Source organism: Macadamia integrifolia, chromosome 12 (assembly GCF_013358625.1).
Source record: "Macadamia integrifolia cultivar HAES 741 chromosome 12, SCU_Mint_v3, whole genome shotgun sequence".
NCBI classification, from domain to species: Eukaryota; Viridiplantae; Streptophyta; class Magnoliopsida; order Proteales; family Proteaceae; genus Macadamia; species Macadamia integrifolia.
Window position 1 is genome coordinate 24,361,799 of NC_056568.1, and position 24,489 is coordinate 24,386,287.

General features: G+C 37.4%; 1 protein-coding gene across 5 annotated transcripts in view; it reads right to left on the reverse strand.

The window, feature by feature from the left end:
* Positions 1 to 1,189: 1,189 nt before the first annotated feature.
* The window catches only part of LOC122057250 (CSC1-like protein At4g02900), a 28,614-nt gene continuing 5,314 nt past the window's right edge, over positions 1,190 to 24,489 (reverse strand). For 4 of the 5 annotated variants that reach the window (XM_042619294.1, XM_042619297.1, XM_042619296.1 and 1 more), the window contains 9 exons: positions 22,909 to 23,044; positions 17,512 to 17,613; positions 16,959 to 17,078; positions 16,755 to 16,835; positions 16,239 to 16,579; positions 12,018 to 12,263; positions 6,152 to 6,476; positions 2,082 to 2,315; positions 1,190 to 1,551 (listed from right to left, as the gene is read on the reverse strand). In XM_042619294.1, coding sequence (XP_042475228.1) covers positions 1,318 to 1,551; positions 2,082 to 2,315; positions 6,152 to 6,476; positions 12,018 to 12,263; positions 16,239 to 16,579; positions 16,755 to 16,835; positions 16,959 to 17,078; positions 17,512 to 17,613; positions 22,909 to 23,044 — 1,819 coding nt within the window. In that variant the 3' untranslated portion in view covers positions 1,190 to 1,317. Of the gene's footprint in view, positions 1,552 to 2,081; positions 2,316 to 6,145; positions 6,477 to 12,017; positions 12,264 to 16,238; positions 16,580 to 16,754; positions 16,836 to 16,958; positions 17,079 to 17,511; positions 17,614 to 22,908; positions 23,045 to 24,489 lie in introns of those variants that run through there. The other variant, XM_042619298.1, reaches the window with a different exon arrangement.

The window sequence follows — 24,489 nt, forward strand, 5'->3', positions numbered from 1 at the left end:
CATGGTGTTATATGGAAAAATAAATAAATAAATAAGAGAGAATTTCGCATTCTCTTTTGAAAATAATAACTTTTGGTTTCAGGACTTGGCTTACGGTCATGGTTCGTAATCCCAGAATAGACTGACTGATCCTTATTTCGGTCGATTCTAGGGTTTTGGGAACTTATATAGTCTCGAGTTTCAGATCTAATGATACAGACATAGAAGAACTTGGCTACTGAGGAAACGTAACATATCATCATGTTTCAAAACCCAATGTCCACGGCGGTCCACTCTGAATCGGGCGGGTGACCCTTTCTTAGCGGCTCTCACTCTAACATTAGGTCACCCTTTCCACGCGTGGATTGGGATGAAGATCGACTACTCTAATACCAGTGATACAAGCCTAAAAGAACTCGACCACATAAATTGACTTACTGGATAAAATGATCCAAGACCATATTAACTCACATCAATTCCTTTTGAAAATTAATGTGTGATCAACCCCTCATAGGGTTGATATGGGACCGGAACATCTAAGTAGTCGGTCCTAGAGTTTTGGGGAATCAATTTTTGTCAATTCCAATTTAACATGATTCAACCTTGATTCCAGGTTTAATCATTGGATTTGGAGATTCCGATTCTCATCAACCTGACCTCTAATTGAGAATCAGCTATGAATGGTTTTTTTCTTTTTAATAATTAGTAAATAATGAAATAGTAAGATATACAATTTGTATAGGAACCTAAGACGATGCATAAACAAATAGAAGTCGCAAATATACAAGCACACAATGTCAATGAGAAAATTTATATAGTCTAACAAGATTGTTTACATCCACGATGAGGAAACCTTTGGTCTTAACTCAATCTCGGAGTATTGAAGGCTGGGCCCATTGAGGAAACCATCAATCTAACCCAAGGTTTAAAAATCCGGAATTGGATCCGGATCACTCCCAGCCTCTGGCACACTAGATTATCCCAATTGGTTGGAATTAATCAATAGATCTTAGGAACTATCGATTCCATTGGGATCGGCCTCGCCTGATTCCAATCCAGATGGCCTGAATTGGCCCATCCGATCCGTTATCACTGGTCTAAGCCCAACTCATATATTAAGTATCACTAGTGCACCGTGGGTGGAGCCCTCAAGCTAGTCTCTCTGATTCTGCAGAACTGTGTCCTGGGTTCCAACTTCAGGGATGCAGGCTTTGTCATTGTAAAATGGGACTTTTGATTTGTAGTAGTTTTTCCAAACGAAAAACAAAATGGTTTTGAATTTAGCCCAACACTAAAGTGTGAAAGTAACATGGGAATATAAGCACCAATCTAAAGTCATTAAGCATCAGCTTCAGAACTGATTTCAGAACCATGTTTACTGTCACCTGGTGTGCTTTTCCGAGAATTTCTTTTCGTGGCCACCAATGGGTTGTTCTCTTCTTCATCAATGGCTGCAGGTTTCTCAAACTCGCTACCTTTGAACACAGGGTGTATATATGCATCCTCCAGGTAGCTTCTCTGATTAAAGTTTGGATCAGTAGCCCTCTCCAGTGTATCTTTCACCATTGCATCCTGTAACCAAAGATTTAAGAAACAACAAAAATATGTATATCAATATAGATTGAAAACACAATGCTATCCCCCCCCCCCATTCGATCATCATGAAACTTCAGTTTCTATTACTGAAAGTCACATGCTATGGGTGTAATCCCATGGGTGCCTCACAGAGTCATCTCTTAAATCTGTTTCTCTCGCTTCTATGAAAGGTCCACTACTGACAAACCTACACACAGAACCTTTATCAGTATCCATCATTCTATGATCTATCGAATGATGTGCCTCACAAAGCTTAAGGTCTCTCATACGGTATCTTTAGGTGCTGGAACACCGGGTTCCTTGAACAGAGAGAGAGATGACTAGTGTGTAACCTTCTTTACTTCTATAATATATACAGCAAAGTGTGATGGTACCATCAGTTTCAGTGCATCTTTATCGATGTCCATCAATCAAAGCAAGGACACATATATGGTTTTCCTGTAGGAGGTGATGAGGTGTTAAAGTTATCAGAGACCAAATAAATGAGAAAAGGACTAAAAACAAACCTGTAAAGGGTATTTCTTAAATGCTGATTCAAAACGACCTTTGCAGAATATATGGAACCAAATGGTCAATACAGGAAGGACAATGAGCAATTGTGTTGAATACTTGGCACTTTTCGTGCTCATCAATCCCATCACTAGAAGTTGTGATATTATCAGCCCAACGATTAAACGCCGATGCACATCTGGCCAGAATGCTGCCCCACTCTCATATTTTTGGTCATACACATTGATAATCTTTAAACCAAGAAATACAAAGCTGTCAGTAAGGTTTCACACAAAAATGTGAAGTCTTTGAAGGAAAATATTTATTGCACTAACATCATATTGGGAAGAATGTGTAAACAGTTCAAGACTACAAGAAACAGTTCTTTGATACACTTTAACATGCTCGTGTGATGATTTTGATATTATACTGAGTAGAACTTTAGCTTCTGATTCCTCTCTTACAACCATTTATTAACTTCTGACAGTTCCTTCCGTCAAAAGAATAATTTGGATTGTGCAAATCAAGGTCTGAAATCTATTGATCTGGCCAGGTTGGATTTGGTTTTGACAATAGAAATTACAGGAAGGGTTTCTAACTGTTATGAATTTCAAAAAAGCTATGAAAAGAGAGGTCTGGTGGGTTTACACTTCGTATTAAGAAGATTATGGTTCAATTTGAAGGTGTGTTATACGGTCAAGCAAATTTGTCAAAGTTTGAGTTAGAGTTGGATATTAGGAGGTCTAGTCTCCAGCTCAAGTCTCTTCATGACTGATTTGCTACACGGGTTAGGTGTGGCTGTGTGGGCCTGAACCGTAAAACCGGGCAGGTTCAAGAGGTTCGACGTTAGGGAAAAAAAAAAAAAAAAGCTATAGGAGGTCTATTAGCAACAAGGTAAATCCATTGATAGGATTGGTCTGGATTGGGTCAATTTTGATGATAGCAAGGTTGTGATGCAGCAATATCTGGAGGATCAATAATGGTAGTTGACAGATCTGCTGAAAGGGTGTTCAGTTAGTTTATGCCTTATGCTAGGAAGGTAAGTGCCTGGAATTCAGGTATTCGCTGGATGCATGCACTGCACAGTTAACTGAAGCACATTAAGGATGACTCAAAAATGTAAGGTTTATATTGAAGATGAAGGGGAACCACAGGTCAAGGTGGGGTGATGAGGTGACTCAAGGAGAAGGGAGGCAGTTAGTCTATCAAAAAAAAAGAAGAGATGGGAGGCAGTTATCTTCTAGATGTCTTAATGGAAATGATAGAGGCAGATGCTAAATTTCTACAAGACCAAGGATAAATGCAAAATAATCATCCCAGGTTTCAATGAGATCAGCTACAAGGATACTGTTTTCTCATCGACTCTAATCAAACCTATGCTTGTTGTCGATCCAACTTCAAGCATGTCTTATTGTCTTTTCTCACCACTTCTCTCAAAATCATTTTAGGCCTGCCTTTGCTTTTTTAGCTCCTCCAGTCTACTCTTTCACCACTGCCACAAGATTGTTAAGGAAATTTTTAGAACCAGGGATTTTAACTACTGAATCATGGAGGTATTGTCACTTTCTACCGCTAGTATAAGCATTATTTCTGAATTTTTGCTTTGAAAAAAGAAGTAACTTGTAATATTTGGTTTTTTTTTGGTTGAGCAGTCAGAATTTCCTAATAGCTGGGTTAGACATTTCAGAATAGGCCTAAATATCTGTCATGTGATAAATCGGATGGGCCCAAATTTTATGGACTGGTAGACCCCAAGGTCAGATTACTCACAGAAAAATTTCAGCTCAAACAGAGTTTGCCAAGTGGAAAAATAGAGGTTCGAAAATTCGTGACTATAGGAGAGTGCACAGTGGTGATCAGAGTACCTGTGGGTGTGCATGTTCATAAATGGAGATGCATGCCAATACACAGGACTACAGGAGGGTATTTGAATTAGGCTCTATATTTGACACGTGTGACATGGGTAATCTAAACCTTGTGGAGGGCCGGTAGGGGAAGGGAAAGAATCCTTGAGATGGAATCAGAGTCGCAAGAAGAGAGAGAGAGAGAGAGGATTCGCACCAGAGAAGGGGGGGGGAGAGAGAATTGCACACACGCACTAGCCCTCAAGCTTCAACCACACAAACTCAGTTCATCTTTTCAATCTGTCTTCTCAATCGGTTATAATAAGCAAGTATTTAAAGAGAAAATTAAAGGGAAACAAGTGCTAGAAGGAAACAAGTTCAAAAATGAAACATCCTAAACCAACTCTAGTCCTACATATCTTACTACTTTGGAAATAAAAGACTTAAAACAAAAGATTCCTATAATATTCCTATATAAATAAAAGTTCCTAAAATCCTACTAGACCAAGGATTCAAATATGGATCTGGTTCATCTCTGTTTGGATACCCAGATGGGTTTGGATTGGTCCACATTTGTGCACCTTCATCAAAACCATTTACTATCTATCTAATAGTCAGAATTGTCACATCATTATTCCAGTGGCACAATGAGGAAGTGTTGCTTTGATAAGCTTATCAAAGTGGGCCGCTCAAAGAAGTTTTTTCCTTCTTAATATTAACAGTGTAAGAAATATATAAATAGGCACGAAGGTTTCACTCAGTGTAAGGGGATTGAGAGAGTTCTTTACTGAAAGGAAGTTGCAAAATATAGGGTATCCACCAATTGTTGGTAGTAAGTTGGGGCTGAAGCTGAACCACTTACAATCATTAGTTTACAAATTCTTTAGATTTTTTGAGTTTTTTACATATCCATCCCCTTCTAAATTTCCTGAAAGAAATGTAAAAAAAAAATATCAGTAGTTTCTCTTAAAACCCACTGAAGCTAAACAAGGGGTGTTAATCTGAAAAAAAAAGTTTGTTGTTAATGTTATGAATTATGAATAGATGTCTGACCTCCACTAGAAATTCTGGAAATTATGTTTATTATACTCTTTCAGAAAAAAAAAAAATATATATATATATATATATATGTATTAAAAAATTAATTTACTCTGTGAAATGGAAAAAGAAGATTCAAGAATAATTTAACGCTTTACATTTTATCAGAGTTGACATGATCTGATCACAGAAATGCTCATAAGAAAGAAATTGCTTTTTTGATTGTTACAAACTTGAAGGCTTTAAATATTTTATTGAACAAATGGAATGACTTTTAGCCAACTCAATAACAATGTCAAAAGGAATATGCTACCTACCCTCTGGATGTTTGGTAAGTCTAGATGGCAACAAAACTAAACATCTCAATTGGCAGGCAAAATTGTAGCCAAGTGCATTATGAACCAGCAGGATGCAAGGATGATGTATCAATGGCATAGAGTGTGATGAGAATGTCAGAATTCCAGTGATCAGCAGTAGCATTGCATCTATTAAATATTCTAGTAAAAAACTAGAAAATTAAAAATAAATAAATAAACATCTCAAAAATCTGCTTTGGATTTTTTCTCATTTGCGCTCATGTTTTTCTGACCATAAAATGTGATAGTGGAATTCAATGGTAAGCATCATTCAAATGGATCTTTGTCTTTTTGGACTAAAAAATCTTGTGGAAGGGATCTACAGAATGGGGATATTGATATTATATAGAAATACAGTGATACTCCTCCTGCTTTGTGTTAAATTGTTGCTGGAGTTATGATCCCTCTAATGTTAAATGCAGACTATTGACAAGACATCAATTTTGTAGCAATGCATGATGATCTTGAAATTGTGTGCCAGTCTATGTTCATATGCTATTTTCATTCCTACATACGCAACAAATAGTATTTGTTAAAATAAAGTGACTCCTAGGAGCATCGGGCTTTAATTTAGATACATGAGGATATTTCCACTTGTCCATGAGATTTGAACACTATCAAACATAGAAATTGTCAAACATAAGTCACTTCTATCTAAAGCCATGAAAAACGCAGCCTCAGTTCTTATTGATGTGAAAAGAAATACGTATATCTGGCAGTTATTGCAGACATAAAAAACAAGTTCAATTATACTCGAACTTATAGTGACTAAATTTAATTATATGAGATCCTCCGTCAGAAATTGTTGAAGCTGCAGTTGATTGCGATTATTTCCATTAGAGTTCATACCTGATGACGAAAAACAATATAAGATAGACCAAAGAAGACAACAATGAAAGGTAGTAGGATGGGTGTCACTGCTGAATAGACAAGACCCAGCAAGAAGTATAACTGTATTCGAGGTTCTGATGAAGCAAAGCCTATGCTCCCAGCATCCATAGCCTCCTCCCTGTCCTGGTCTGTCTTAACTAAGAATGCATTCTTTAGGTGGAAAATAATCAGTGGAACCAATCTTAGTATCTCCGCAGCAATGCCAGCCCAACCATCAACCATTATATAAGTAATAAAGAATGTTGCTTTCATTGGGACCGTTACTCCAACTGTTTTTGGAATCCTGTGAAAGAATATTGAAATGTCATAAGAAGGGCTTCCTTGATGCCTGAAATTGTTAAAAGACTGGGTAAGCTGGATCCCATTCTTGCCCAGGCCCAACCCTAAGACTTGGTCAGTGAGCTAACCAACTTCATTTTCTACAGGTTCAAAGATAAACCAGGCCTAGCAACTTGACCTATAAGAATTAATTAACCAAATTGACAGCCTTGAAGTGCTTACCAGATGTCCTAACAGATGATGTATACATTACGTTGCCCTTACATAACAGTTCGAGCTTTTAGGCTAAGCGGTAACGCACATGCTAGTAGGGAGGTCAAGTGTTCAACCCCTGGGAAGAGCAACATGGTATCCTGACACCTCTTACCCTCTCAGTGCCACATGAAGTGTTTCCGCATGAGTGGGTGTCTTGTGCAAGGACCACGTGTATACAGGCCTGCACATGCAGGGGGTGTTGATGTATACATTTACGTTGCCCTTACTTAACTTTTAAGCTAAGAGGGCACGCTAACCAATACTTTGATTAATTATTATCTATAATCCATTAGATCATAAGTTTACCAAATCATGATTCATGATAGCATACTAAATATAATCTCCAATAAAATTGATTACGAATTCAAGAAGATACAAAAGAACGTTTTCTATCAAATCATATTAGCAAGCATGGGGAGTAGTCCTTTTTTCTTCTCCATTTATTAAGGTGTGTTAGTGTAGAGGATTTGTATTCATTGCATTAAAGAGTTACTTACTACACTATTGTTGTAGACAAAGAAGAGTTATACATAGTAGGAAATGCTTGCTCACTAAGGAGTCTACACAAGAAAGGAAACCTAGCTGTCCTAGCTCTACATGACATGGAAGCCCAAAAAATAGCACTGGCCGAATATTGAGTTCCCTTCTTGAGAGGGTAACTCAATATACATTAATATACACCCTGAAGTTGAGGAATCGGGGGATCGAATCTTCAACTTGTCTGTAGAAATTGAAAACGCTTGGTCAGGAGACCCTTTGTAAGAATATCTGCCAGATGATCCACAGTGGAAATGAACTGAACCGATTTCTTGCTGAGATTTCAGTTTATTTTCTTGGTTTCAAGTAGACTCGGTCAAAATAGATCAAGTCACATTAAGCTTTAAACCCCATAGTTCTGGCCTTTCTCACCTGTCTTGCTTTACCTTGAAGAAAATCCCTACAAGACTTTGTGTTTTGGTGCTTCTTCTTGCCAGACCTCTACAATAAAAATGATCAACTTCAACACTTGGAGATTGAAGATTGACACTTCAGCATCAACTCTTGGAGCTCCATTTCTTCTCAAGAACACTTGTAGGTTTTAAAAAAAAATCTCAAGAACTATCTTTTCCATATAAACATGATCGATGCTTGTTTTTTTACTATGTCCTAATTATATGTGATACATTATGCATTGATCCATGAATTGATGGAGGATTTTTTTCTTTTTTTCTCTTAAATTTCTTTCCTGTTAAAAAACTTTTTTTTTGCAAAAGAAATTGAAAAAAAATATGGTTCACTCTCATATATGATATATGACTCCAGATGAGCATAAAGTGAGTCATCCACTTGGATTGTCCTATACAAATATTTTCTATTGTTCACTCTCATATGATATATGTGACTATGTGTATGTGAGTCATCTATGTATTATAACAATTAGCAAACCATTTTTTAAGCTTATTTACACTTTTACTTGAATTATGAGTTCTAAAAGGACTAGATATTGTGTGGAATAGCCTAGGGTAGAGTTAACCTACACCATATACTACTGTTGATTTGGAGAATTTAGTTTATGTTAATTAGACACCAGCCGCTCTTTATTTATAGTGGAGGAAAGAATGTTCTAGAATACTACAAGGACCAAAATACCCTTAAAGACTAAAATACCTTTTAAAGACTTCAACACCCTTAAAACCCCACATCACAACACTCCCCCTCAAGTTGGTGCATACATGTCAAACACTCCCAACTTGCTAGCAAATGGATAGAAAAGTTTACCACTAAGACTCTTAGTAAAGTTATCAGCTAAATGAGTTTCAGAAATCACAAAGGGAGCACAAATAGTGCCTTGTTTCAGCTTCTCCTTAATAAAGTGATGATCAATTTCCACATATTTCATCCAATCATGTGAACTGGATTGTGTGCAATATTGATTGTCGACTTCCTGTCACAATAGAAATGCATAGACAAATCAACAAGAACACACAAATCCTAAAGGAGACCCTAGAACCAAAGAAGCTCACATATGCCATGAGCCATGGCCTGAAACTTTGCTTCAACATTGGACCTTGCAACTAGTGCTTGCTTCTTGCTTCGCCATGTGACAAGGTTACCTCCAACCATGGTACAATATCTAGAGGTTGATATCCTATCATCTAGGCAGCCAGCCCAATCCGCATCAGTGAATGATTCCACACGCAAATGGCCATGAGGAGAGAAAAGAACACCTTTTCCCGAGGTAGACTTCAAATATCTCAGAAGGAATATGAAGCTTCTAAATGAGTTGATTGCGAATCATGCATATATTGACTTACCAGACTAACAGTGAAAGCTATAGTATGAGAAAGATATATGAGTCAGACAACTAGTCTAAATTAACTTCTCTTGTCAACAAGTTCTCCATCTTTGTCCTTGAGTTGTGAGTTAGGCTCCATGGTTGTATCAGTTGTTTTACATCCTAACAACATTGTATAAGAAAGAAGGTCAAGACTATACTTTCATTGGGAGAGGAAGATATCTTGAGCTGAATGAGCTACCTCAATGCCCCAAAAAAAATTGAACTTTGTGCCCAAATAAGATTTTAGGTGAGCAATCTCCTATGTGTCACTACTAGTAATCACTATATCATCCACATAAACAATGAGACTAGTGATATGTTCCCCTGACTTTTTGATGAACAAGGTGAACAAGGTGTGATAAGCATTGCTATGTTTGTAGCCTATGGCAACCATTGCCCTATGGAATCGGCCAAACCAGGCTCATGGGGACTGCTTCAACCCATATAGGGCCAGTTTCAACTTGCACAGCTTGCCTTGAGTTTTCTGAGAGGTAAACCCATTAGGGACTATTATAGCAAATACCGACAAATACGAAAATAAACAAAATCATATCCACACAACACAAAGATTTAACGAGATTCACACACCGATGTGGTGTGCTACGTCTTCGCGCAAAGAAAAAGATGTTTCACTATATAGAAGAGAAAGATTACACCCAAGCAGTGGCAAGAAAACTCACACTGAAACCCTAGCTCAAAAAACCCCCAAATTACAATGATTTTCTTAACAAGACGATAGTATAATATATACTCCTCCAAGTCACAGGTCAATCTTCAAAACGGTCAAGAATTCGAGACAAACTTAACAAATCTCCACATTGGCTTGAATTCTCCTCCAATAAACAAACAAGTAGCTAAAATCTTCATCTTCTCCAATAGCCCTCCCAAGGGCTGAACTCAAAAGCGGCAAGTAAGTTCAAGCAATGCTCAAAATTACCAACACACAAAGGCTTGGTCAACATATCATCTAGATTGTCTTCAGTATCAATCTTCAACACTTGAATATTGCCTTAAGCTATTATCTCTTTGATAAAATGATATTGAGTGCTTCATCCTCTCATGATACATCTAATCTTTAGTCAAGTGAATAGCACTCTGGCTATCACAATGGACAACAGTCACCCCATGATCCATGCTGAGTTCACTACCATATATTCTGCTCAGTAGTAGATAATGCAACTGTAACCTGTAAAGTAGCTTTCCAACTAACCATACTTCCTTCAAGAGTAAATACATAGCCTATGAGTGACCTCCTCTTGTCAAGATCACCTGCATATTCTAAATCAACATAATCAAATAAACTATCATCATTTTTCCCAAACTCCAAACAAACACCGGAGGTCCCTTTCAAGTACCTAAGTATCCACTTCACTGCTTCCCAATGAGCTTTACCTGGACATGACAAATATCTGTTCATCACACCAACAATTTGTGAAATGTCAGGACGAGTGCAAACCATAGCATACATAACGGAGCCAACTGCACTAGACTATGGAACACTCTCTCACAAGTCAACAAAAAGAAGAAATCAAAAAGGGAAAAAGAGAACCAATAGGGGGTTGAGAAAGTTGGAAGAAGAATTAGTGAATGGGCATCTCACCCCTCAAGGTAATAGTTATTTCAACCATGAGTAAACACTCAATTTTTCATAAACATCAATTTTTATTTATTTTTTTCATTATGATCAATTGGCTTTAAATAGGCTTACAAAACTTGGACAAAAAATAACAAAAAAGGAAACTAATAGACTGAAATAAGACTTTCTAATTTGTGTCTAACTAGCCAACCAAGCTTAACAAAACTAGAAACTAACAACTGAACATAAAAAGGAAACAAACCTAAATCATAAAATAGAAACTTCTTTGACTAACAAAATAGGAAACTAACTTGACTAATTTGCTCACTACAAAAATAGAAACTAACAAAACTAAACTAAATGGGAAACTAAAATTGAAGAGATTGACCCAATTTACTGTTCACATGAACAGTAATTTCTGACTCTTGTTTTTGTCTTCTTCTTCAAGTTTTGATATGCATCAGTCAGTTTAAGGGACAAATAATGATGAGTAGGCCAGATGGTGAAGTGGCGTGAAGGGATGGTGGAGGAGTTGGATGCGGGTCGTGTAGTGATGGTGGCGGGTGATGAAGGTATGGTGAAGGGAGGAATGATAGCAGGCAGTGGAGGGGAAGAATCATCAAATTCCAATGAGGCGGGGGGAATGATATTGTTAACAGTGGCCATTGATGATGGAGGGGCGACTGGTTTTGAGAAGAGGTGATCTCAGCCGGATAGGTTCTTGGTATCAGCTATGGGGAGGGGAGAAGGAAGACAGCGCAGCAGCTATAGAGCGAAGGTGCGGCAGCCGTTGGAGAGGGAAGACATTGCAGCAGCAGGTCTTAGAGGTGCTGTGGCAGGAGCAAGATTAATATGGCTCTGTGGAGCAAAGAAAGCAGAGAGGAAACAAAAAAAAAAAAAAAAGCTATGCATGTTCGTGCTTAGAGGCTTTGGATACCATATTATGGTAGAAGAGTTGTATCCATTGCAGTAAAGAGTAAAGAGTAAAGAGTTACATACGGCACTGCCGTTATATACAAAGAAGAGTTATACACAGTAGGAAATACTTGCTCACTAAGGAGTCTACAAAAAAAGGAAACCTAGCTGTTCTAGCTGTACAAGACATGGTAGGACTAAGCATAAAGCTGGCTGAATATTGGGTTCCCTTCTCAAGAAGGTAACTCAATATATATTAATAAAGTGCATATGCAAGATGATGATCAAGGCAAAATATTCATCCCAACAAGCCTAAACTCATAGATCATGTTTGTTTACATAAAATAAATAAATAAATAAAAAATAATTAGCGTCATCTATAAAAAAAAAGAAGGAAATATTAGCTTATAAAAATTTCACAGATAAAGAAATACTGTTTAAGCTAAACCTATCTTTCTGAAAGATGCAAACAAGCAACATACTCAGTTGCAGACTGGTTGATAAAGGTGTTGAGTTGTTCAAATGCTGCACCGGTGATTATGCTCCCAAGAAACACATTGACAAGTATGAATAAGTGATACTTTCCAGCTGATCTCCACTCTAGAGATGATAGTGATGTGAAACCTTCTATCTTGGACATAGTCATCAGTATTGTTGGAAGAAGAATAAGGAATATCTTCAGAGCAATTCCAGGAAGAAAACCTTGAATTAAAGACTTGATAACTTTCCTGCATACCATTTTCCAAACACATTTCATCAAAAAAAAAAAAAATTCCAATCACTTAAGAAGACTAATTTGATATGAAAATATTTTACATTTCCTCCAATGAATAATCTGCACAATGAGAACAAGGAACATCAGATATAAGCTTCTTTTTTCCCCATTTGTTGGAAGAGAATGCAACAGGCCACTGTACAGCATTATAAGTTCGATTTTATTGGTTTATGTTAAATAAAATCCGACTTTTATGAGAAATATATTTCAATAACCGAGTTGCTAGAGATAACTATTGCTTTCTCCAAACAAAATTTTCAACTACAAAGTTCCAACTCATAAATTTGATAATGGATCTAAGAGGTTGTACATAAAAAACTAATTTAGGACTAGGATAGCTAGCAAGACCTGGGACCAACAATTCACACATTACTGGAGCTTTCTATGGCTTCCTATGCTTTTCTCTTAACTTGAATCTGACAAAGCTCTTGAGTTCATCCATCAGTTGTTTCAACTACATTCAATGTACATGATTGTCCTTTAAAAACAGACATAAAAAATGGATAATATTTTAATAATATTGCTAGGAAAGCAAGAACTGAAAGTTCTTGTGAAAAGATTTATGTTGGACACTGACATAGACTTCAAATTTGATTGGTATCCCGTATTCCTTTCTAATCTGTAGAGATTTGAGAACCAGAATCAAAGAAGAGGAAAGAAGAGAAAGACAAAGGAATTGGGGGGTGAGGCTTGTGCTATTGATTGTTCGATGAATCACAATCTACCACCAGCCACTTTAAGTATGACTCTAAAGGCATAATATGAGTAGGACTCTAAAACCTAATCATAACAGGGAACTTAGACTAGGAAACTAACTCCTCCTAACTCATGTGGACGAGGACTAATTCCATGACAGGAACACTCCCCCTATCGTGGACTCATATTCCAACACTCCCCCTCAAGCTGGAATATATATGTATCAAAAGAAAGACTCCAGTCTGAACCAACAAGAATAGAAGATCAAATGCATCACCAATCTTTAATAGTAGTTGTTGACTCCAATGAACATTAGGAACTTCAATCATCCATAATGAAATCAACAGTAATATCAACTCAAGCACACCAACATCAGTAGCATCAGTAGATAAAAAGGTCGTGTCGAAGCACTAGCAACAAACAAAGTGGATGATAGATAATCATCAACATGTGCAATACTTGATCTTCAAGAGGAGAAGACTTAATCTTCAATCTCTGATGAAGACTCAATCTCCAAAAGGATCAATAGATTGCAGAAAGAGTATATATCATCAACCGCAATCCAAAATACCATAGCAACAGACAGGTTACAACGACAGATGCCCTCCTATGATTGCGGAACTTGATTTCCAATAAGAGAAGACACGATCTTCAATATATACAGGATTTACTCGATCTTCACAAAAAGAAATCAATTCAATCGCACAAGGTGGACAGCCAATCTTCAAAAAACACCATATCATGCTTTAAAAGAGGTAAAGATGGAGGGCAATAACTTAGATCCTTAAGAGATCTCATCTTAAGGTTATCACTTTATTAGTGTTGCCCTTCAAAAACTAAAATTGTTACTGAAGACACGAGAAGATAAATAACCTCCACTGATAATAATCTCCAATTGATGAATTGTGCAGAGCGGATAAAAATCTCCAATCTCCCCCTCACGTGTCGTATTATATGTGAACAAATAATTCCAATAATCAGAATCCCGAATAAAATCTTAACCAAGAGAATAAAATAATGTTTAATCTCCCCCTCATGGCAGCAAGGCTGAACAAACAATCTCTAATTACCATGGCATGCCAAATCTAGTGCAAAAAACGGTGTCAATCCTAAAGATGTGATTTTGGGTCCACCAAAACAATAATATGGCACACGCATATATATAAGTCCTTCCTTTCCGTTCGAGTTAGATCTTCCCATTTTTGTATGAAATGGAAAGAGAGCTTGTACTAATTCCATACCCAAGTTTGTTACCTAGAATGCTATCTCTTCTACTGGTGTTGTTGCCTTCTTAGTTGCTCTTTCCTATACTGTCATCCCCAAGAATGTCACCAAGGCCATGATTGGCCTAAAGTGGTAGGAAACCATGTGTGAGAAAATGATGGTGGCCAAAGGATATAGCAGGGTGTATAGGAACGACTACCAGGAGACATTTGCTCCTATGGCCAAACACATTTTGGTAAAAGTCCTTCTATCTTTGGCAGCCCATATAGATTGACCATTGTATCATCTAGATGTGAAGAATGCCTCCACGATGACTTGGAAGAGAAGTATAGATGCACACTCCACCAAGCTTCAAGTTTCCCTTAGCAGACAGGAAAGTGTATCTTCTCAAGAAAGGTCTATATGGCCTCAATCAATCTCCGAAGGCTTGGTTTGAGAGGTTTAGACAAACTATTCCGAAGAAAAGATATACACAGAGTCAAGCTGATCAAACTTTATTTACCCAGTGAAGTAATGGTACTATCACAGCCCTAATTGTCTATGTGGATGATATTGTGGTGATTGAAAATGATAGGGTTGAAATAAATAAACTAAAGTCCTACTTAGCTTAATAGTTCGAGATCAAGGACTTTGGACCCTTGTTATTTCCTTGGGGAGTAAAGTGTCATGGTCATAGAAGGGAAACAAATATATGTCAAAGGATATTTGTGCTGGATTTGTTGAAAGAAATAGAACATTTGGGTTGAGAACGAGCAAACTCTCCTATTGAGCAAACTCACTAGTTAGGAGAAGATTGTGGTCCATCCCTTATTAATGCAAGGAAGCATCAGAGACTTGTGGGGAAGTTTATCTCTCTCCGACTCGCCTAGATATTACCTATGCAATTGGGGTGGTGAGTCTGTTTATGCATGTCCCGATGAGTGGGCACTTAGACATTGTATATTGCATCCTCAAATACTTGAAGTCCACCCAATGGTTATTATATGCCATGCACAACCATTGAGAATAGATGTATATTGCACATTTGTTAGTGATAACCTAGTCACATAGAGGAGCAAAAATTAGCTTATAGTAGCAAGATCAAGTGCAAAGAATAAAGAGTATGTGAACTCCTATGGTTGAGAAGGTAATTCCAAGAGATGGGATTTGATACTAAGGCACATATGCAGCTATATTGTGATAACAATGTTACTATAAGTATAGCCCACAATCCCATGCAACATAACCGTAAAAAGCATATTTAGGTGGACCGACACTTCATTAAGGAAAAGATTCACTCTGGTTTTATATGCACCCCTTTTGTGAGAACAGGCGACCAGTTGGCTTATATCATCACCAAAGGGCTTATCTCTCACCAATTCAGTACTCTTCTATAGAAGCTGAGAATGTATGGCGTTTATTCTCCAACTTGAGAGGGAGTGTTAAAGTTCATGTAATAAGGGTACTTAGGGTACTAGCTTATTATGTTGTATTGTGCTTTTACTTTTTTTACCTTTTACCTCCCTTGGATATCTTATGTTAGCAAGGGAGTAGGTATGTAATTATCGTTATAAGGCTAGGTGAATCAATATAGGGGAGAGAAATCCATTCTCTCCCACAACTCATTACTGCCAACTTCTCCTCTTCTTCTTCTTCACTTCTTCTTCTCCTTCTATCTACAACTCTCATCTTCTAGCTTCTTCTCTTGTTCCCTTACAGCCTTATTGTTATATATCTTGATTCTTCTTTATCAAGTAAACTTGAAGAATTGACATTTGTCAACTTGTGCATGATCATGGAGGTTCCTATTCAGCCCTTGTGGTGCAAATATAACCTGTATGAAGTTGTCAGAAACTCATTGTAGTCATTTTACCAAATGCCATCTTATGACAAAATCCCTAACAGTTGAAGCAAAGTTTCTAATACTAAACATCCAACGGCTAAAACATTTAAAAACATGGCAGAACAAGCTTATAACACCAAAACAAGGAAAAAGGTACGAGAGAGAAATTTTAATAAGTAAACTTACTTTTCAATTATGTCCTTCAAGAAAGGCGCAACCTTCTCAATCCCCTCAATGTTGGCTAGAGATTGAACAAATGCAATAGGGATCATAAAGAAGAATGTAAGAAAAAAAAGTGCGACAGCCATAATCAATCTCCGTATAGTGAGTTCAACATATGGTATTGCGAGATTAGTCCAATAAACATCACGTGGTTCAGGAGCCCACTCTGTCAACCAAATTGTTGGATTACGAGATTGTTGAGTTTGAGCACAGACAGCAGCCCCCCAACGAGTTCTGAATGAGACAAATGCTGCAGGCATTATAGCCTTAGGATCACTTGTGACCTTTTCCCTTTCTATGTCTTCCTGGACAATAAATTAATGCTTCAGTTGTGGATTTTCAGAAGATAAAAGAAGAAGTCTGGAAGAAACTCAATTACACTTCTTTGGAATATTAATAAATAGGGCATCAACAGCTTACTTAAGAACCCAAGAAAAAAGGAAGAAGAAAAACTCAGTGTGTCGAAAAACTAAGACTTACATCTTTTGCCAGCTTTTCAATCTTTGTACTATAGAAGTCAATTGCGTCCACTTTATCACCCCAAAGGCCCCAAAAACCTGTCTATATATGGGGAATACTTATATGAGCTGATGTAATGACTTAAATAATAAACGAAGAGCAAAGAGAACCACTTCCAAGGGGAAAAAAAAACATATCCAAAAGAAACCAAGTAAAGAAAATTACCTTTGTCATTGGTCTTTTTGTGAGATTTCTATCATATTTATTTTGGTAGTAGTTAAGGCGGTTTTGCAAGCTCTTCCTTTCTTCCACTAATGCTGCTAGCTCGTTTGCATTATATACAACCTAAAGTTGAAGATATTAAAAGTCATGGTAGGTTGATTTTGAATGAATGCAACTACCAACAATATCAAATATAAAAGTTGCAAGACCTTTGTCCTTCCAAATATGACTCCACTAGGACACTGTTTGAATGATTGAGGTTCCAAACTGTTAGGAAAGATATAATTTATGCTGGATCAGGTGGATTCAAACAGATATCATATAAGTGAGTTCTGTTATCTGCTCCATCTAATTCCCACGACAAATAGGAAATGAAAACTCCACCAAAAACAGTGGAATTTAAACTCTACTAGGAAACATGGGAAGTACTTAAGATTGTGGAATTTTTTTTGGACGGATCATCCAAAATTGTTAATTGTTCCTGCATGCAATTTATCCCTTCGACCATCTCAAACACAACAATTAAAGTATTGAACTTTTTGTATTTTGTACAAACCTGATGGGTGAGATAATGATCAGGATGATTTACACAAAAGAAATGTTCAACATGCTCGCTCACTGACTCATCAGGATCTGGAGGGACATTTCTCACCAATACCTGTACAAGACCTTAAAATTAATGGAAAGCAAAGATGAAACTAATAATCATAGGTATGAAAAGCAGTCTATTGCAGTCTATTCAATTTAAAAAGAATCAAGAAAAAAATTAAATTTTCAAGGCCTTAATAATCAAGGTAGTTGAAACCCAAAAATATCAGCCATTATGAACTTCAGATAAAGAGAAAAATAAAATATGTAGAGCCACAATCTGTAACTCATCAACACAAATAGCCAATCATTATTCATGACGTCTGTCACATACAGATTACAAAGATAAACTAAAAGCAATGTCTTGAATAAGAAAAAAAAAAAAATTTAATACATATTGTAAAGAGAAGAGAAGAAAAAGAGAGAGAGAGAGACCTGCAATTGGGGAGCAAAGGGAGTCCCAACCGACTAGATTGGGGCTGCCCTCCTTCGTTCATTAAATAGAACAGTTATTACAAGTCCTACTAGGAATAGGAAAGACAAAATAGAACAAAATAGGAAACTAATACTAATTGCTAACTTCTAACTGTATTCTAATAGGACTAGGAAAACCCAAACCCACAGCCCTAATAGCACTAGGAAAGCAAGGGAGGAGTCTGCAACTTGCGCTAGACTCCTCCTTTCTCTCGATAGTCTTCTAACACTCCCCCCCAAGCTGGAGCATACACATGACAACAGAAAGTTTCATCTTGGACCAACAAGAACTCCAACAAGCACAGAAAGAACTCTAATCAACCATCATAAAGCCATCAGCAACCCCAATACCAACAAAATCCCTTCCCAAAGAAGGCAATCGTCCAATAGCAACGAACAACAGCAACACCAAAAGCCTTTCCCAAAGAAGGCACTCCAACAAAAGTGTAGCATCCAACAGTTACATCAAAAGAGCTTCCCAAATAAGGCACTCCAACAAAAATTGTAGCTCCCAATAGCTATAACAAAATCACTCAAAAGCCTCAAACAAAGATCTCCCCACAGACGTCTCACAGAAAATTCCACAGATAAATAGGCAACATCTGGTCGCTGGGGACCAAACAACATCAGGTTGTTGAATGTACCAAATAGCATCTGGTCGCTGAATATACCATCTTCAAAAGATAAAATAGTATCTGAGGATAGGCAAGAGCAGATACGTCTTCAAATGAAAAAATTTAAGCAGACAATTAATTAAATCAAGCATATAATAATTTAAATCTCCCCCTCACGTGTAGCATTACACAAGGACAAATAATTTCCAACAACCAACATCACAAAGAATCCCATAACCAAGAGCACCACAATAAAATAATTTCCAATCTCCCTCTAACAATTGCAAATCTGTGAAGAAAAAGCAGCTATGGAAAATCAAGCAATCATCTCTGCAAAACCAGCAGCTATCAAATCAAAGGGGCAACAACCGAAAAATTTCTTCCTTGAGAAAACCAACAACTATTAATGACGAAATCACCGTCTCCTTCCTTGAGATGAAACCAACAACGGAAGAGAAGAAATCAGATTCAAAATCTGATGTGTTTTCATAGCAGCTATGGTTTCAACAAGAAGGTCCCAACTCCAGAAACCAATGGTGGCATTAGTCCTTTCAACTACCTAGTCGTAAACCAGGTCAGACGAAACCAACTTCAGACAGAGGATACTAGACGACAGTAGCAAAGCAACAATTGATTCAGAACTTCAGAAGTAGAAGACACGAACAATATCGGGTATGAAAGATAGCTATTACAAATCCTACTAGGAATAAGGAAGAACAAAATAAAACAAAATAGGAACTAATTCTAATATCTAACTTCAATTGTATTCTAATAGGACTAAGAAAACCCAAGGGAGGAATCTGCGAATTGTGCTAGACTCCTCCTTTCTCTCGATAGACTTCTAACACATCAAATAGGTGAGGAGAGATTGTAGTTGTCATGGCACCAAGGTGAGCCAAGCCCAGGCTAACTTTCTAAGGCACTAAAGACATCATATGATTCTCTTTTGCTTGTATACCGAGGAGGTATGGGATTCTATTTGGTAAGTAGGGGAAGTGGCTTGGTGGAGGACAAGTGATATGAAACAGTTGATTGTTCAAAGGCTGATAATACCTAGTAATAGAAAAGGGACAACAATGGTAAATAACATTAGATAAGCCTCTCCTGTACCTCTACTAACCTTAAACCAAAAAAAGAAAAAAAAGTTTTAGTTCCTGACCAGACAGACCTGAAAGGTTGAAACCATTGCTTTGATGTAGATAGTGTTGTGGTCGTGTGTGTCTTGTCTTGTATTCTATGGATCCACACAATTATTATTATTAGTTACGTATTTGTAATTGGGTCAAGTTTGGGTCCAATACATGTACGGGGTGTAAAATTATAATTGTGTGGGGACTAGAGTTTCCAGGGTTTCCTATGTGTTGTCTCTGTGGGGGTTTTCTAGATACAAGCAAAGAGAGATCACATTGTGAGGTGGAAAGTGGTTTATAGAGAGAATTTCTGGTCTAATGAAAAATATCTAGTTCATTCGAGTGGATATAGTAGGCATTTTTCCCGAACCACGTTACATTTCAAATGTTGTGTAGATAACACTCTTTTTTAGGTCATCGGGTAAGCGGATCCGGAGTTAGTCTGGGAAAATCTAGAGAGCAGGTACAAACTCAATTTGTTGACAAATCGGCTATATTTGAAGAAATAGTTATATGAGCTTCGGTTGTTAGAGTGAAATTTAAAGCACAATTGGATGAGTTCAACAACATATTGACTGAATTTTTTGCTCTAGATGTTAAGATAGAAGATGAGGACAAGGCGCTTCTCCTTTTGGCGTCATAACCTCCTTTATTTGATCACATTGTGACTACACTACTATTTGGTAAGGATACTCTTAAAATTGACGAGGTTATTGTTGCTTTACTGATGAAAGGGACACGGCAGAAAAATAGCGGTAACAGAGCCAAAAGTAGCAGCATGAGGTTGTTGGGGACCACAAGTATAACCATCTTCATAAGAAAATATTCTTGCTAAGGACACGAGTAGACGACACGAACAGTCTTCAAATAAGTAGATGACACTTTGCTGATGGCACGAGTGAATAATAACTACAATCGAGTAGATAAATAGGTCCAATTTCTCCCTTGCAAGGACAAATAATGCATAGAATGCAATAAAGAATAATCCACCATCATATGGCAGCAATAACCAACATCATAAAGGATGAGCATCTCATAAATCTCATAATACAGCTGCAAATAACATCAATGGCAGCAACGGATCAGATCAAATTAGATGAAGAACTCTAAGGCAGGACACAAGCAGGACAGAATTGTAATAAATTAATAACCCAAAAACAAAAAGCCCGATGTCTCCCAAATTCTGTTCAAATGCTTCTTGCATTCAAGAACAATAATCTTCTAGATTGCACTATATAGCACGCCCATCAAACAGAACCACAAAAAAATGAAAAGCAATCCAAAGGAATCATGGTTGTTTGCAGCATCTAGCACATCTAACCCTTGTACAACCCAGCGAAAGGAGAGGAGGCTTGTGGTGGTAGAATTCTCTAGGGAAGATTCCAAAATATCAGAAATTGTAGGGAGAGGTTGGAATAGAGGAGACCTATTGATTGCATACCTTCAACAGTTCAAACAAAAAGTAAGGAAAGCCACCCGATCTCAGTAGTTGTTCCGAGGAGGCAGTTGCAGGACTGCTTTAAACCTCTGAACACTGGAAGGAAAATTCTCCCTCTTATGCTACTGTCTTGGCCTCAGATTAGATCAAGAGAGGAGTGGCGCGTAAGGAGGGCATCATCATTCATATGTATATATATAGCGTTTGCTGTGTCTCTCTCTTTAAAATCTCTATAAGTCTTCAAAGTCTTCCCTTTGAAGAGGAAATTTTCTTTCTCTAATACGGTGATATGACATTCATCTAGTCTCCCCAAGAAAATGGAGACTACAACTACAAGGCAGAACATTCAGAACTTTGAATGGGGTCAAGCCTGAAGAGTTCATCAGAGGCAGCAGTAGCAGTTGCGATGGGAGAAGAGCTGCACTGTAACGGAAGATTTTTTTCTCCTTCATCTTCTTCTTCATCGCTCTGATGCCATGTAATAAATGATAAGCTAATAACCAGTCCACACAATACTTGAAGGAGAGAAGAGAAGATGGAGAGACATCAATGGAAGATGAGAGATTGTTATGTTTGCCTCGAATTCTTGACCCGTCTTAAAGAATGACCCACTCCAACATATTTTGGTGGCAACCCGAATGGGATTTTTTCTGAAATCTGTGATGGTAGCAGAGGGATTGAGCCCCCAGAGCTCAGCAATGATCTCTTATTGGGGAGGAGGGGTGTAGCCCACATGGTACGGTACGACCCGCGACTTGGAGGAGTATATAATGTACTATCGCCTTGTTAAGCAAGTAGTGAAAATTGGGGTTTTTGTGTTAGGGTTTCTGAGCGAGTTTTCTTGCTGCAATTTGGGTGCTCTTATGAGAGATCTCCATTGCAACATTTCTAAAAACATAGTGAATCATCTTCTTCTTTGCCCGAGGACATAGCACGCCACCTCGTTAAATCTCTGTCTTGTGCAAACCTGTGTTTCTTTTCTTCGTATTTGTTGGTGTTTGTTCTAACGGAAATCTATACCCATGATAGGTTTAGTGTGTATTGCTATCATGGTCTACCCTCTTTATTTATAATAGCAAAACAATAGACTCATAGTAGGAAACCTACTAAGAGTAGATGTCCAATTACAAGTAAAGAAAGCAACAAAAGACAATAACAAATCTAACTCTAACAACTCTAAGACCAACAATAAAACTCTAATACTTAACTCACAGCACGATAGGGACACTCCCTCTATCATACTAAACACAGTACATATCTTAACAATTCTAAATAATGTCACCAACCCATTGTTTTCTTTGCAACGGTTTTATGCTCAAAACAATGAAATTTGAAAAATAAAATAGCCATAGCAATATTTTTATTTAAGAAAAATGTCAATGACCATTAGTGGTGATTTCTTAAGCACATATCGCTTTAAGCACCAAATAAACAGGATCCAGTAAAAAAAAGGTTTTCCTTTGTCAGACGCATTTAGCTATTTGAGACAGCTTATATCATCAAATGGGTTACATTTGCGATGATTTTTGTATGGCATGCATTAATTATCCCACAAGACATAAAATTGCCAAAAGAAGTGGAAAACATTGACACAACAATAAAAAATAAACTTCCTTGCTATGGTGTGAGGCAGATTTTTGTAAAAGTGATTGTTGATCCAGAAATAATAAGACATGCAAAATAAGTAGCAAATTCTGAAATTGACTCACAGTAAACTGATCTGGACGACGATTTTCAGATGCAAGAAAACGTAACCTCATAAAAGCAACTATCTGGTATTCTTTATAGAGAGTATAGCATGTCCAAAATGTAAAGACATAAAGCATCACCATATGTGCCCAAAACCTGTGAGGGAACAACAACATGAAGACCTCCTTATTAAATGAAATAATAAATCATTATATTATCCAACTTATCCACCCCGAATGGATCATAAAATTAATGCTACTCACTATATAAGAGGCAAAATCATACTATACTCCTCAAGGAGACACAAAAAAATCAGAACCTTTTTATTCTGTAAACCAAGAAGTAAGAACACTTCTTTGGGATCATGGGATTAAGCAAAGATTACCATTGGAGCCCCCTCTCCAGGTATGATAGATATCAAAAACCACATGAATATGACAAATATGATGATGTAAGAACTTCGATATTAGATTTAAGACTATCAATATGGGGCAAGCCAACGCGCAAAGCTTACAGGTTCAATGCACTCCAATCACATGTCTTCCTAATGTTCATCCACTTTCTAGGTATGGATGGACATGCTAAAAGAGACAGGCTAATGTTAGGTCATGATGAGAGAGCTGTCCTCAGGTCCATGGCTAACTGGATACACATGCTTTGAATTCAAGAGGCCAAAGAATATGACAATTGATCCTGCTACACTGATATGTTGCATTCGAGAAAGTGACTCTGAAATCACAGTGCCACTATTGGAGTTGGAGGTACGTGTTAAAGTGTGTATCATGGGTGCTGGACTTCCAGGGACCAGTGTACTGTGAGATAATTCAGTCTAATAGCTTAGTTAGCTAGTTAGTTTCTTTATTTTTGTTTCCTTTATTGTCTCCCTCTGTAATTAGGCTTAGTAGGCCGGTTACTTACATTGTAACTATACTTCCACTCTTAGTAGATTCCTACTACAAGTAGGTGATTGGATTAATATAAGATTGGCTAGCTGGTGCCACAGAAGGCATTCCTTTCTGTTGCGCTCTAGCCCTCTTAACTCTCTCTCTCTCTCTGCACTTCATCTTCTCCATCTTTGGTGCTGGTTTACTAAGCTCTGGTATTATTACAATAAGGAAACTGAAGCAGGAGCATCCCTGCGAAGGATTTACGTGTGTTGATAACTTGATATCTACAAACGCAATGTTAGATCTGGTTTTTAGTTTGAAAGAGCCATAATGATGTGGTATGTGTTGTATGACTTGTATCGTGTTGTTTCTTAAACTAAAAGAGTGTTATAACTGTGACTTTCATTTTAACATTATGACTTAACTTTAAGGTGCCCAGGTGACCAGTCTAGTCAATCTGTAGTTGGGAAAAGAGATTTTTTGAAAAATTTAATTCAGGTGGATCTCCTCTCTCTCATCAAAGGGGCAATCGTTGTTAGTTTGAGTTGGTTTCTTTACATAAGGGATTCTTTATCTGATTAGTCTTAACTCTTAAGAGTCATAGTTGAGTCAAATGGGAGTCCTAGAGTCTGAAACCAGATTTTGATTAGAATAGGAGTTAGTCCAAGTTGTGGTCTACATATAATGTTGTAATCTGATTATTTATAGTTTTGT